The 14,270-nt window shown below is 46.3% G+C and overlaps 1 protein-coding gene across 7 annotated transcripts in view; it reads right to left on the bottom strand.

Annotated features, from left to right (window-relative positions):
• Positions 1–2,223: 2,223 nt before the first annotated feature.
• GTF2I (general transcription factor IIi) overlaps positions 2,224–14,270 on the bottom strand; it is a 110,953-nt gene continuing 98,906 nt past the window's right edge. For 6 of the 7 annotated variants that reach the window (XM_032254924.1, XM_032254921.1, XM_032254923.1 and 3 more), the window contains 9 exons: positions 13,966–14,021; positions 13,275–13,355; positions 11,968–12,051; positions 10,821–11,004; positions 9,384–9,412; positions 6,790–6,831; positions 4,930–4,971; positions 4,063–4,138; positions 2,224–3,365 (listed from right to left, as the gene is read on the bottom strand). In XM_032254924.1, the coding sequence (XP_032110815.1) occupies positions 4,080–4,138; positions 4,930–4,971; positions 6,790–6,831; positions 9,384–9,412; positions 10,821–11,004; positions 11,968–12,051; positions 13,275–13,355; positions 13,966–14,021 (577 nt within the window). In that variant the 3' untranslated portion in view covers positions 2,224–3,365; positions 4,063–4,079. The remainder of the gene's footprint in view (positions 3,366–4,062; positions 4,139–4,929; positions 4,972–6,789; positions 6,832–9,383; positions 9,413–10,820; positions 11,005–11,967; positions 12,052–13,274; positions 13,356–13,965; positions 14,022–14,270) is intronic. The other variant, XM_032254922.1, reaches the window with a different exon arrangement.

Genomic DNA, 14,270 nt, shown 5'->3' on the forward strand with positions numbered 1-14,270 from the left:
ACACTTTGGGAGGCCGAGGCGGGAGGATCACCTGAGGTTGGGAGTTTGAGACCAGCCTGACCAACATGGAGAAACTCCTGATTCCTTGGCAGGGATCTATGAAAAATACAAAAGTGAGCTGGGTGTGGTGGTACACAGCTGTAATTACAGCTACTTGGGAGGCTGAGGCAGCAGAATCGCTTGAACCCGGGAGGCAGAGGTTGCAGTGAGCTGACACAGTGCCATTGCACTCCAGCCTGGGCAAGAGTGAAACTCCATCTCAAAAAACAAAAAATTAAGTCATCATATATTGTGCTAACTCTGATGTGCACGGACGGCCTGGGGGCGGGAGGGGTGGGGCAGGCGAAAGCAAAGCCTTCTCACAAGCGGATGACACTGCTCTAGCACTTGAGAGCAGGCCTGTCACTGGCCCTTCCTGTAGGATCTCCCTGCAGGGACAAAGCTTTGGTTTCCTCCCCGCGAAGGACAAGGGACTTGGAACGGGAGTTGGCACTTGGCACTCAGCGGGCAGGGTTTAATTCATACAGTCCTGGGAGGAAGATGTTTCCTTGCTTTTACTGTTCTTCTGATAGAAACGTCCTCAAGGTAACGGCTGTCCAGAAGTAGATCTGGGTTTGTTCTCAGTCACTCCACAGCCTTACCTGGGAAGTAATTCTGTTTGACCTTAATTATGAAATCAGGTTTTTTTTTTTGTTTTTTTTGAGACACAGTCTCACTCTATCAACTCGGGTTGGAATGCAGTGGCACGATCTCGGCCCCCTGCAGCCTCTGTCTCCTGGGTTCAAGCACTTCTCTCACCTTGGCCTTCTGGGTAGCTGGGATTGCAACTATGCACCACCATGGTCGGCTAACTTTTCTATTTTTAGTACAGATGGGAGTTCACCATGTTAGCCAGGCTGGTCTTGAACTCCCGACCTCAAATGATCCACCTGCCTTGGCCTCCCAAAGTGCTGGGATTACAGGCGTGAGCCACAGTGCCTGACCAAGGAATCAGTTGTTTCAGAAACAGGAGCTTATTAGACGTACTGAAGAGACCTACTTAAACTATATTGCTTTTCCAATCCAGACTACTGGGCTAATGAAGATTTTACTGGGCAAGTTTAACTTCCCCTCCACCCTCTGAAGAATCACACTCTTTATCCACATTTTGGAAATGGACTGCCTGAGGCTGAGCACAGTGGCTCATGCCTGTAATCCCAGCACTTTGGGAGGCCGCGGCAGGCGTATCATGAGGTCAGGAGACTAAGACCATCCTGGCCAACATGATGAAACCCCGTCTCTACTAAAAACGCAAAAAATTAGCTGGGCGTAGTGGCACACGCCTATGGTCCCAGTTACTCAGGAGGCTGAGGCAAGAGAATCGCTTCAACCAAGGAGCCAGAGGTTGCAGTGAGCCAAGATCGCGCTGCTGCACTCCAGCCTGGGTGACAGAGTGAGACTCTGTCTCAAAAAAAAGAAAAGAAAGAAAAAAGAAATGCACAATCTGATGCCCCAGCAGTGACTTAGCGCCCGTCACCCCAGTACTTTGGGAGGCTGAGGCAGGCGAATCACTTGAAGTTGGGAGACCAGCCTGGCCAACACGGCAAAACCCCGTCTTTACTAAAGATTAGCAGGACATGGTGGTGCATGCCTGTAGTCCCAGCTACCCGGGAGGCTGAAGCAGGAGAATCACTTGAACCTGGGAGGCTGAGACTGCAGTGAGCCGAGATGGTGCCATTGCAATCCAGCCTGGGCAACAATCCAGCAGGGCACGTTTTAAAGAAACGTTACAAGAACTGTGAGATGCTATCAGAGAAGCAGTCTCCTCCCAGGTCAGCAGGCAGGCGAATCATGAGACCAGTGTCCTTGTCTGGCACACGTGGTCCGGGCACGGCAAGAGGCAGGGACCATGCCGAGAAGAGGGGCCCCAGAGCCGGTGCGTGGGCTCAGGCGGGAGGGGCTGCTGTGCCAGCTCTCGATGGCCGGGAATTTTGGCCCCAAAATCGCATGTGAGCTGCTCTCCATCCACAGCTGGCACGGCCCAGATAGAAGGAGGGGGCCCTGGCCCAGATCAGAGACGGGCAGTGGTGGTCTCAGAAACACTGCAAGCGGTGCTGTCCCCAGGAGGCACGGCGGGCTCTGCCCAGCGCCCGCCTCGGCCTCAGTCTGTGTTCCATGTATGCCAAGCCACCCCCAAGCTTCCCCCCAAAACGGAACCATGAAGACAGCCGAGAGAGCAATGCCTTAGTGTGTGAAAGGCATGGATGGATTTTATTGATTACCCTATATCTACAATTTGAGGTAAAATAGAAGCAACACATAAAAATGCCTATTTCTGCTACCATGTCATATAATTCTCCATTGTGAATATTGTGATAAAGCTACTGAAAAACTATGCCGTCACATAGCCTAGCTTCTTGTAGAGCTGGTAGTTTACAACTTGCACCGTTTGTGAAATCTCAACACATGTAAGACTCTCCTAGGAAGGCGCAGCGCGTCAGAGGTGGCGTCAAGAGCCCCCTGACCCCTCCTCACTCCCCGCACTGGCACCTCAGCGTTACAAGAAGCACTAGGAAATAAGCCGGCCCGGCGAGCCCTGGACCCCAGGCCAGAACAGCCTTCCTACGAATCCGCGCCGCAGCAGGTCCCGCGATGGTGAGGCCGCCTTAGTGTCGTCGAGCAAGCCCCGATCCTCACCCCGGTCTTCAACTTCTGGTACACCATGCATTTTATTTGGACGAAAAGTAAAAGTGGAAGAGTTTCTCTCTGTATTTAATCTATAATTCACACGCTGAGATACTGACCTCTGACTGTTAGGTGATCCAGACGGTTTTGCTTTTAATTATGATAAAAAAAAAAAACATAGGAGCCATGAGAGACAGCTTAGGAAAAGGTTTAGTCAAATATACAGATATGAATTGTTCACTCAGTCATTAAGGAGAGCCGTGAACAAAGGATCATTTAAATGATTTTTTTCAAATAGAAAAACTAAAGAACTGAACTATCACAGGAATTTTTCTTCACTGCAGAAGCTGAGATGTTCCAGTAGGGGGTATCTCCACTTGATTGGAAAATAAACACCGTAACTGAAGGCTCTGCTGAGTACATAAAAAAATCTGGTGGGATTCATCCCTGACATTTCCCTGTCGTTTTTCCAGCATTGCTGTAAAATCCTGATAATACATTCCCCAGTTACACCAGGCATTTCAGACCCACAGTCACTCTGCTCTTTAATTCAATTCACAGAACTGCTGAAAAAGTAGACATTTCTATCTAAAAGTAGAAAAAAAGGTTTGTATAGAAGGTATTTCTGTTATACAAGTATATTACACAGCTTGGGGTAGTAACAGGTCCGAAAAGCTCTTCTCAACCACTGATACTTTAAGCTAGAATAGGAAAGAAAACAAAGAAGCAAGCAAACAGGTTAATCTAATTACGGGAACTGAACAGTCACGAACATCATAACTTTAATCTGCCAATTCTGATAACAATGACTTGGGTTTAGGTGCATTCATAAAGCAATATGAAAGTGTAAGTCCATGAGCTGACAGTGTAAGGCAAACTCCAGTACAAGAAGTCTCTGGATTAAAAAAAAAAATTCCATTGTCAAAGCTTCCTGACTTCTGGTCCCAACCTACTCCTCCTATGATAACTTGGGTGAATTTCAGAAATCGGAAATAACAGGATCGGACTTGTAAGTCAACTCTGCAAGATGAACATTAGATCTGCAGCTCTGTCGGACTTCGAAAATACCATCGCTAAGGGGAAAAGGCAGCCGAATGATTCTGACTCAGCGGGTTCCAATGAGGAGGACAACATTTGTTTACTCTACCGATTAGAAACAGAACATTCTTTTTAAGGCAAAAGTGCTTTTACATCTTTCACTGAGAGATACTGATCCAAAGAGAATCTCCCTGTTAAATCTTCTAGCTTAACCATCCAGGAAGGCTCCCACCTGGCTCCCACATCCCCTGGAGGCGGGGCCACCATCTTATGTTAAAGGAGGGAGATCACATTAGCTACACGTATGTAGGGGGTTCAGATGGACACTACACGGTGTCCCGGACACAGAAGCTGATTTACCCTAGGAGGGAAGAGGTCTACCACGTGGGGTCTGGTTCTTGCTTGATCTGAGAGCTTCCATCAGTCTCTTTTATTTCTATCAATGGAAACAAAATGGTACCGGTTAATTATTTTGCAAAGCTGCTAGATTATAAATCCATTCATACCAAGCTATTTACTAAGATATGGTTTAATAAGGAGGAGAAGACACCAAACAGGAAAACAGCTTCAGAGAGACATCTCTTGAGCAGTACATTCTAGATTCTGTTACTTATGTTTTCCAAGTAACATACATCTTCTGGCTTATGTGTGTTTAAGGGACACCATTATCTAGGTTATGTAGCGGTCATTCATTCAACTGCCTTTCAGGTAGAATTCACCAAGTCATCTGGGGAAGTGAAGCAAAAGCGGCTATGCCTCATCTGTCAACAGCATAACCTGCAAATCTAATTCACCCAGAAGAGAGAGAGCAAAACCATCACCCAGTCCTAGTGAAATCGTTTAAACGTACAACCCTTAGTCCTGATAAAAGTCTTGGCTGGGCAAGGTGGCTCATGCCTGTAATCCCAGCACTTTGGGGTCAAGGCCAGCAGATCACTTGAGGTCAGGAGTTTGAGACCAGCTGCCCAACATGGTAAAACACCGTTTCTACTAAAAATACAAAAATCAGCCAAGCATGGTGGTGCATGCCTGTAATCCCAGCAACTTGGGAGGCTGAGGCAGGAGAACTGCTTGAGCCCAGGAGGTGGAGGTTGCAGTGAGCAGACATCACATCATCTCACTCCAGCCTGGGTGACGAGCAAGACTCTGTCTTTAAATAAGTAATAAATAAGTAAAAAAGTCTGAAAGACTTCAGATTTGTATAGCAGGACGACCCCGCCCTCTTACCTTCTGTGGCTGGAACTTCCAACTGGCTTGGTTCAGCTGATTCTAAAGAGAAACACAAAGATTGATTTCCACATTGTTCAAGAGCTGCTTTATACCATCTAAAGATTCCAGGAGGAGGGAGAGAAGCTCTCCAGACTCTGTACAAACACAGGTGCACAATGAAAGAATGCCCACAGTGTTGAGATTAAGCACACAATTATCCAAGTGTACTTTCAAATGTGTACTTTCCAATTTCTGCTTCTCAAATGTGGTCCTAAATCCACATACACAACTGAAGTCTGAAACAACAATCTTAACATAGCCCTACCGTGAAAACAACCAGTTCCTTCGTTATGCTTCACCCCTCATTATTCTGTTTACTCCCTTTAATAAAAGCTTTTTATTACTTGTCTGTTTCTGTGTTTTTCTTGTTGTTGTTTGCTTTTTGAGATTCTGTTGCCCAGGCTGGAGGGCAGTGGCATGATCTCAGTTCGCTGCAACCTCTGCCTCCTAGGTTCAGGCAGTTCTTCTGCCCCACCCTCCTGAGTAGCTGGGTTACAGGCACATGCCACCACATCCAGCTGATTTTTGTATTCTTAGTAGAGATGGGATTTCACCATGTTAGGCAGACTGGTCTCAAACTCCTGATCTCAACTGATCTGCCCGCCTTGGCCTCCCAAAGTGCTGGGATGACAGGTATGAGCCACCATGCCCAGCTTCATTACTTTCAATGACTCACACAGCACCAGGGCCCCTTTTTTTTTTTTTTTTTTTTTTGAGATGTAGTCTCGCTTTGTTGCCCATGCTGGAGTGCAGTGGCGCAATCTCAGCTCACTGCAACCTCCGCCTCCTGGGCTCAAGCGATTTTCCTGCCTCAGCCTCCCGAGTAGCTGGGATTACAGGTGTGCACCACCATGCCTGGCTAATGTTTGGATTTTTAGTAGAAACAGGGTTTCACCATGTTGGCCAGGATAGTCTCAATCTCCTGACCTCTGGTGATCCGCCCGCCTGGGCCTCCCAGAGTGCTGGGATTACAGGTGTAATCCCAGGTGTACACCGTGCCTGACCTTTTTAAGAAATTTTTAAGAGCACAATGTGTACATTTCTGCTCAACATTTAGCTCACTGACTTATGGCAGTCATTAGAAACTGATGGCGCAGAGTCAAGTTAAAATGACAGCTCTCTTACTCTGCCAGTTCAGTCTATCCATTAATCCTGGGGTTCCTGATGTTGGGCCTGACCTGGGATAGTGGGTACACATGGTCTGCAGCCCCCAGTTCTCAATCAGGACCCACAGCTTGCATTTATGTTTTGATCACCTGTCAAACTCAGGAGTGAAAACCACAAAGCAGCCTATGTGTGCTGTGTAACTGTGCGTGCCGTGTAGCTGTGTGTGCCGTGTAACTGTGTGTGCCGTGTAACTCTGTGCGTGCCGTGTAACTGCGCGTGCCGTGTAACTCTGTGCGTGCCGTGTAACTCTGTGCGTGCCGTGTAACTGTGTGCCGTGTAACTGTGTGTGCCGTGTAACTGCGCGTGCCGTGTAACTCTGTGCGTGCCGTGTAACTGTGTGCCGTGTACGGTGTGTGTGCCGTGTAACTGCGCGTGCCGTGTAACTCTGTGCGTGCCGTGTAACTCTGTGCATGCCGTGTAACTGCGTGCTGTGTAACTGTGCATGCCGTGTAACTCTGTGCATGCCGTGTAACTCTGTGCCGTGTAACTGTGTATGCCGTGTAACTGTGTGTGCCGTGTAACTGTGTGCCGTGTAACTGTGTGCTGTGTAACTGTGTGTGCAGGCAACTGAGCACTGAGGCCACACGCAGGCATGCATGTGCGGCAGCAGGCAGACAGGAGTAGCTCAGGGCCCTCCCCTGCCTCGCTCACCTTGTATCACGGGGGCTTCTGACTCACTCTGATCAACCAGCTCTGAAAATGAAGCAGATTGGTTTAAATAATGTAAGGACATGTTCCCTCGGAAGCACTTGAACACACGCTTGCTGTTTCCCTCCAGATGAGAAGGGAACAAACCTCAGAGTTCTGCACAATCACTAATTCATAGTAATTACCATACAACCTCTTCCACACTGCTGCACAAGAACAGGACAAAACAGAACATTTTGTTTATTTTTTGAGACAGAGTTTCACTCTTATCGTCCAGGCTGGAGTGCACTGGTGCAATCTCAGCTCCCTGCAACCTCCACCTCCAGGATTCAAGCAGTTCTCCTGCCTCAGCCTCCCGAGTAGCTGGGATTACAGGTGTGCACCACCACGCTCAGATAATTTTTATATTTTTAGAGAGACGGGGTTTCACCATGTTGGACAGGCTGGTCTCAAACTCCTGTCCTCAAGTGATCCATCTGCCTCAGCCTCCCAAACTGCTGGGATTACAGGCGAGAGCCACCATGCCTGGCCAAAATCAAACATTTTAAACATCAACTTAGAGGGCAAATAGGCTTAAAATACAACATTCTTTGGAAACAAAAATGATTCAGTAGACGGATGAACTCAGGTTAATTTTTAAAAGATGCAAAGAAAAAAATTACCAGGAGATTTCTTTCCCTGGTGTGATTAAGCTGAATGTCACGGACATGATTCACACACGATGAAGCGAGGTCTACCAGTCCTTAATGACTGACATCACCAGATAAACACACTTGCCCAGACAGAAGGTGGACTAAAAACAGAGCCTATCCAGTGAACTCAGGGTCTGTGCTACAAGCAAATGAGTCAACTGTATGTTAAAGTGAGACTCAAAGCTTGGTGGCAGAAGACACATCACTAAGTCCATGATACCAGAAAGTGAATGGAGGCCGAAGGACACGGTCAGCAGTGTGGGCAGAGAACAGCAGGGGCAGGCGGAAAACTGCAGAGTTTCCCCACTCCAGGGCTCATCAGGGTCTCGCGTGGCTGCGCTGAACACGGGCCTGCAAAGCTCTACGCCTGCCACTCAAGTGCTTCCTCTTCCAAAGAGTAAACTATAGAATTGATGGATCAATGTAGGTGAATTTTAAAGAGTTAAAACAATGAACTTCCACCAGAAAAAACCTGAAATGCTCAGGTATTAGAAGAATATGAGTCTCACTTTAATACTTTTTTTTTTTTTTGAGACCAGTCTTGCTCTGTTGCCCAGGCTGAAGTGCAGTGGCACGATCTCAGCTCACCACAACCTCCGCCTCCCAGGCTCGAGCGATTCTCTTGCCACAGCCTCCCAAGTAGCTGGGACTACAGGCGTGCGCCACTATGGCTAGCTTCTTTAGATTTCTGGTAGAGACAGGGTTTCACCATGTTGGCCAGGCTGGTCTTGAACTCCTGACCTCAAGTGATCTGCCCGCCTTGGCCTCCCAAAGTGCTGGGATTACAGGCGTGAGCCACCGTGCCTGGCCTTGCTGTTATACTTTTTTTTTTTTTTTTTTTTTGAGATGGAGTCTCACTCTGTCGCCAGGCTGGAGTGCAGTGGCGCGATCTTGGCTTACTGCAAACCTCTGCCTCCCGGGTACAAGGAATTCTCCTGCCTCAGCCTCCCGAGTAGCTGGGACTACAGGCGTGTGCCACCACGCCCAGCTAATTTTTGTATTTTTTAGTAGAGACGGGGTTTCACCATGTTGGCCAGGATGGTCTCGATCTCTTGACCTCGTGATCCGCCTGCCTTGGCCTCCCAAAGTGCTGGGATTATAGGTGTGAGCCACCACACCCGGCCTACTTTTATACATTTTTAATAATGAAGTTAAGAAAACAAAACGTACTCACAAAATTAAGTTTTGTGGAAAATACTATTGAAAATGACACGAACGTGAAGGCACTAAAAGGACACTGACACGTGTTCACTCACTCAGCAATATCTGAGAGCCCAGTGTGTGCCAGTCACTGTGCTTAAATGTTAATAGAAGCAGACACATTACATGACTTACTTCGTCAGGAAATTCAAGCCCAGTAATTATAATAGCCGTAAAAGCAGCAATAAATAGAGATTGTATTTGCTGAGCCCATGCCACAGGCGAAGCAGATACTATAGGCTAAATGCTGTTCTAGGTTAGGGCCTCAAATGTTTTTTCTTACAGAGCCAATCAGTAAGTATGTTAGATTTTGCAGGTCATACACTTGCTGCTGTTACCTCTCAATTCTGCCATTAACAAATGGACAGGATAGTGGTTTCAATAAAACTTTATGTGCACACATCAGCAGGGGCTTGCTGACACCTGTTCTAGCTGCTTTCCATCTATTGGAAACCTCCTCTCCCCAAACTGGTGCTCTTATTACCATTTTATGATTAAGTACATTGAGGAAACGTTAAGGAGTCTGAATCATTTTATAGCCAGGAAATGCCTGGTGTTTTTACTGAGGGCGAAGACAACTATTTGGCATGGTTACTGACGTAGTGAGGTAACATGAGATACTGTAAGCATGTACATGCACTCACACACACACACACATCAGACCCCAGGAAAAACAAAAAGAAAAATGCTTCACAAAATACTCACGGTTATTAATCACAAGTCCTGGAAATGGTCTAAAGAGAGAAACAAATTGTAAAGTAGAACAATTTATTTCCACTCCACAGGAATCTACAGGTATAATTGTTTATTCAGCTCATACCCAGCCCATGTCACTTATGTGCTACCACGAGAAATATTACCCACAACCTTGTAAACTTATGCAAGAGATAGATATGTATGAATAATGAGAACATGGTTAGAAAATGTTTCACAATAAAATGGAGAAAACAAAAAACAGAAACGCAGAGCAGGGAACAGAGTGACTCAAACGCAAGGACGGAAGAGGCTTTTTGCTTAACTCCTGGGAATGATATGGACAATGGCCATGGGCGAAGTGGAACAAAAATATGGGATTTTTAGGGAAGGAAGGATGGAAGATGAGTGAATGAGAAGAAGTCTCAAGAGGATGTATTATGAGATTTCTGAGTGCCAGTCCTAAGACATCTGAACTAGAGACACTGGCAACTGGATGAACGGATTGGGTACGTGGAGTCGTAGTAAGTTTCTGGGGCTGGAAGAGAACAGGGAAGAGAACCTGGGATTGGTGCTCAGGTGGGCATCTCTTATTGTGACAAGGGCACGGGAAGGAATGTGGCGTTCACCATGCCTTTGGTGGTGGGTACAATCATCATGCCTGTTCATATGGACAGGAGCTGACACTCTCAATGGGGACAATGACCACCCTCATTTATAGACAACTAACAGAGTGACCTGGCTAACAAATGGCTGATGTGAGCTCGAATCTGCCTGACCCAAAGCCCGTGACAAGGTGCCCTAAGACAGAGGTTGGCAAGGCTTTTCTGGTTTTGAGACAGAGTCTTGCTCTGTCACCCAGGCTAGAGTGCAGTGGCACAATCTTGGTTCACTGCAACCTTCGCCTCCCAAGTTCAAGAGATTCTCCTGCCTCAGCCTCCGAGTAGCTGGGATTGCAGGCACCTGCCATCATGACCAGCTAATTATTGTATTTTTGTAGAGACAGGGTTTCACCATGTTGGCCAGGCTGGTCTTGAACTCCTGACCTCAGGTGATCCACCTGCCTCAGTCTCCCAAAGTGCTGGGATTACAGGCCAAGGTTTTTCTATAAAGTGCTAGAGAGTAAATATTTAGACTCCGGAGGCCATGCTGTGTCAGTCCCAGCTACTTACTCCCTGTGACAGGAAAGCAGCATGAATAATGTGAATGTCGCTGTGTTTCAATCAGACTAAAAATAGGAGGCAGGCTGAACTTGGCAAACAGTTCTAGTTTGCCAAGGCTTAGGTAGAAGAGCATCTACCATTCTAATAACAAAACAATTTCTCTTGCTTTGTTCATTGCACTGCATAGGAAGCCTGATTCAATGTCTACCTGTGACTGCATTTTAGATGACTCAGCCTCATGAGCTCCGGATTTGTTCCCGTGACTAAGCAGGAAACTCTCACTTACCTAATGACCGTGAATTTGATAAACTCGGCAGAATCTAAGATCCTTCTCATGGAGCTGATTTCCAGGTAGCTGGGGGCTTTGAAGGACACCCCAGGGGGCATACCATCAACCACCACACAGCCAGGGTTAATTGTGATTTTCCTGTAGGGAACTTTCACAGGAAAACCCATACCAATAGCTTCACCTATAGTGATAGTAAGACAAACAGCATAACAGCAGACGTTAATCTATTACTTTAAAAAGTCTGTAAAAAGCACAAGATCAACATTTATTTTAAAGACTGTCCCTGTTGTTAACTAAGATCTTTGTGCACTTCAAACAAATTTAAATATAAACCTGAATTTTTTGTTTGTTTTTTTTTGGAAACAGAGTCTCACTCTGTCGCCCAGGCTGGAGTGCAGTGGCTTGATCTCAGGTTCAAGCAATTCTCCTGCCTCAGCCTCCTGAGTAGCTGGGATTACAGGTGTGCACTATCATACCCAGTTAATTTTTTGTACTTTTTGATAGAGACGGCGTTTCACCATGTTGGCCAGGCTGGTCTTGAACTCCTGGCTTCAACTGATCCACCCGCCTCAGCCTCCCAAAGTTCTGGGATTACAAGCATGAGCCACACTGCCAGATGGTGAACCTTAAATTCATTAACTTTCATACTGACCATCAATAGTATAACACTAATGGTATCTTATTAAATAAATTTAACACAAACAAAACATTCATTCATTCATTCATTCTGAGTTGGAGTTTCGCTCTTGTTGCCCAGACTGGAGTGCAAAGGCGCGATCTCAGCTCACTGCAACCTCTGCCTTCCAGGTTCAAGCGATTCTCCTGCCTCAGCCTCCCAAGTAGCTGGGATTACAGGAACCCTCCATCAAGCCCGGCTAATTTTTGTATTTTTAGAAGAGATGGGGTTTCTCCATGTTGGTCAGGATGGTCTCAAACTCCTGACCTCGTAATCCACCCGCCTCGGCCTCCCAAAGTGCTGGGATTACAGGTGTGAGCCACCGTACCCAGCCTAACACTTACTTTTACATTTTAATTCCTTTTAAATAGGAAGATTACAACCACCTAACCATTATATGCTGAAATGATCTTATTAAAACAAATCTCTTTGCTTATTGCAATTGTACTTTGCAAATGCAAAACTTACCAAATTTCCGACTGAAGAGGTCATTCACTTGTTCTCTTAGCTGTCTAGCTTTTTCAACTTTCGAGAGTCTTTCATTATCATCATCTAAAACAGTTCAGAGAAAACCTAAAACTTAAATACTGCTTTTTTTTTCCTTTTTGGTAAAGAGACAGTATCTTGCTATGTTGCCCAGGCCAGCCTCTAACTCTTGGGCTCAAGTGAACCTCCTGCCTTAGCCTCCCAAGTAGCTGGGACTACAGGTACAAGCCACTGCTCAGATGCACTTTTCAGCCCAATTTTTAGGAGCTCTGTGTAATGTTTTTAAGCATTTTCCATCTTTTAATGATTTAAGTATTTGAGCATTTTGAACTAATTAAATTTGGAATTGTTTAAAATCATTCCTAACTAAAAATGCTACACATTTATTCTTGTTTTTATAAAGAGCTTTATCTGCTGTTTTAAATAGACTTTCTTTCCTTCCAGACAGAGTGAAACGCCATGTCCCCCACGCTAGAGTGCAGCGGCACCATCTGGGCTCACTGCGACCTCCACCTCCCGGGTTCACGCATGTCTCCTGCCTCAGCCTCCCGAGTAGCTGGGATTACAGGTGCGTACCACCACACCTGGCTAATTTTTTTGTTTTTTAATTTTTTGAGATGGAGTCTTGCTCTGTCACCAAGGCTGGAGTGCAGTGGTGTGATCTTGGCTCATTGTAACCTCCGCCTCCTGAGTTTAAGCAATTCTCCTGCCTCAGTCTCCCAAGTAGCTGGGATTTTAGGTGTGCGTCACCACGCCCAGCTAATTTTTCTATTTTTAGTAGAGACAGGGTTTCACCATCTTGGCCAGGCTGGTCTTGAACTCCTGATCTTGTGATCCACCTGCCTTGGCCTCCCAAAGTGCTGGGATTACAGGGGTGAGCCACCACGCCCAGCCATTTTTTTGTATTTTTAGAAGAGACAGGGTTTCACCATGTTGGCCAGGCTGGTTTTGAACTCCTGACCTCAAGTGATCCTCCGCCTCAGCCTCCCAAAGTGCTAGGATTACAGGCATGAGCCACCGTGCCCGGCCTTATATAGACTGTTTTAAGGAACAGACAGACCTTTGTGTGGTTAACGGGTTCTAGCTCATGCCAAGTGCCAGAACTTGCTGGCGCTGTTTGGAGATCAACAGTTTTGCGAAGGCAGCTGGCGCAGGGGTCTGGGAGGGCACCGGGCAATGTGCAACAGGTCCCAGTCCCTGAATGAGCTGAGCAAACTGCCCTGGCCGGGAAAGTCCAAGACACCCCAGAGAGACCCCCACAAACTATGACAGAAGCAGAGAAATCATACCTGGAATTGTCACCTGAATGATGTTAAGGTCTTCAACACCCGATGCGGTAGTATTAACATTGGGTGATGAATTTATTTTTCCTGAAAATACGAATTTAAAATCAGAATTTACAGAAAACAAGGTCAACATCTCTCATACAGGCTGAGACTGTTTTATCTCAGTCCTGCTCATGGTTCTTTCTTTCCGTGATACATCATTTCAAGAAGACATTCTCCTCCCTGAAAGGCCGCTTTTCGCTATTTTTCTCTTCCTGGTGGTGCTTAGGAGAACATCACACACACAGAGGCAATCAATTACTGAAGAACTAAAAACTAAAATAGCCCAAACTACACCTGTGAATGGGTTTTCCTTCCCCCTTTTCTCCCTGAGATGGAGTCTTGCTCTGTTGCCCAGGCTGGAATACAGTAGTGAGATCTCTGCTCACTGCAACCTCCGCCTCCTGGGTACAAGTGATTTTCCTGCCTCAGCCTCCTAAGCAGCTGGGATTGTAGGCACCCACCACCACGCCCAGCTAATCTTTTATAATTTTAGTAGAGACGGGGTTGGCCAGGCTGGTCTCAAACTCCTGACCTCATGTAATCCACCGCGCCCAGCCTCAATGGCTATGCTTTAAACAGCTTTTGTAAGCCACGGCTACACAACACAAACCTAAGAGCATTCTACAGCCGCGAAAATGCAGAAGACACTCACTGGGAGGACTCTTAGAGGAGGTGCTCTCCTTAATTGCCGTCTCAAACATTTCAGGCCTACAGACAAAAGAGAAAAAAAACCAGTGAAACTCTGACATTAAAATGTAAACGAGTCGAAGATTTACAAACCGGTAACTGTCAAGTCTAAATTCAATTCTTAGTAATGAAGAACAGAAATCCCATAGCCAAAAAGACAAACTACAATTGTAAGTTTAACAACCATTGCTGCCTCTCTTTGGCTCCCCTTCCCCCATGGTGGTTTCATGGACATCTTCCCCAGGTTAGAATGTATCCTGAAAAGAATCA

This window comes from Sapajus apella, unplaced genomic scaffold, assembly GCF_009761245.1.
Source record: "Sapajus apella isolate SASKATOON/1434 unplaced genomic scaffold, GSC_monkey_1.0 scaffold88, whole genome shotgun sequence".
Taxonomy (NCBI): Eukaryota; Metazoa; Chordata; class Mammalia; order Primates; family Cebidae; genus Sapajus; species Sapajus apella.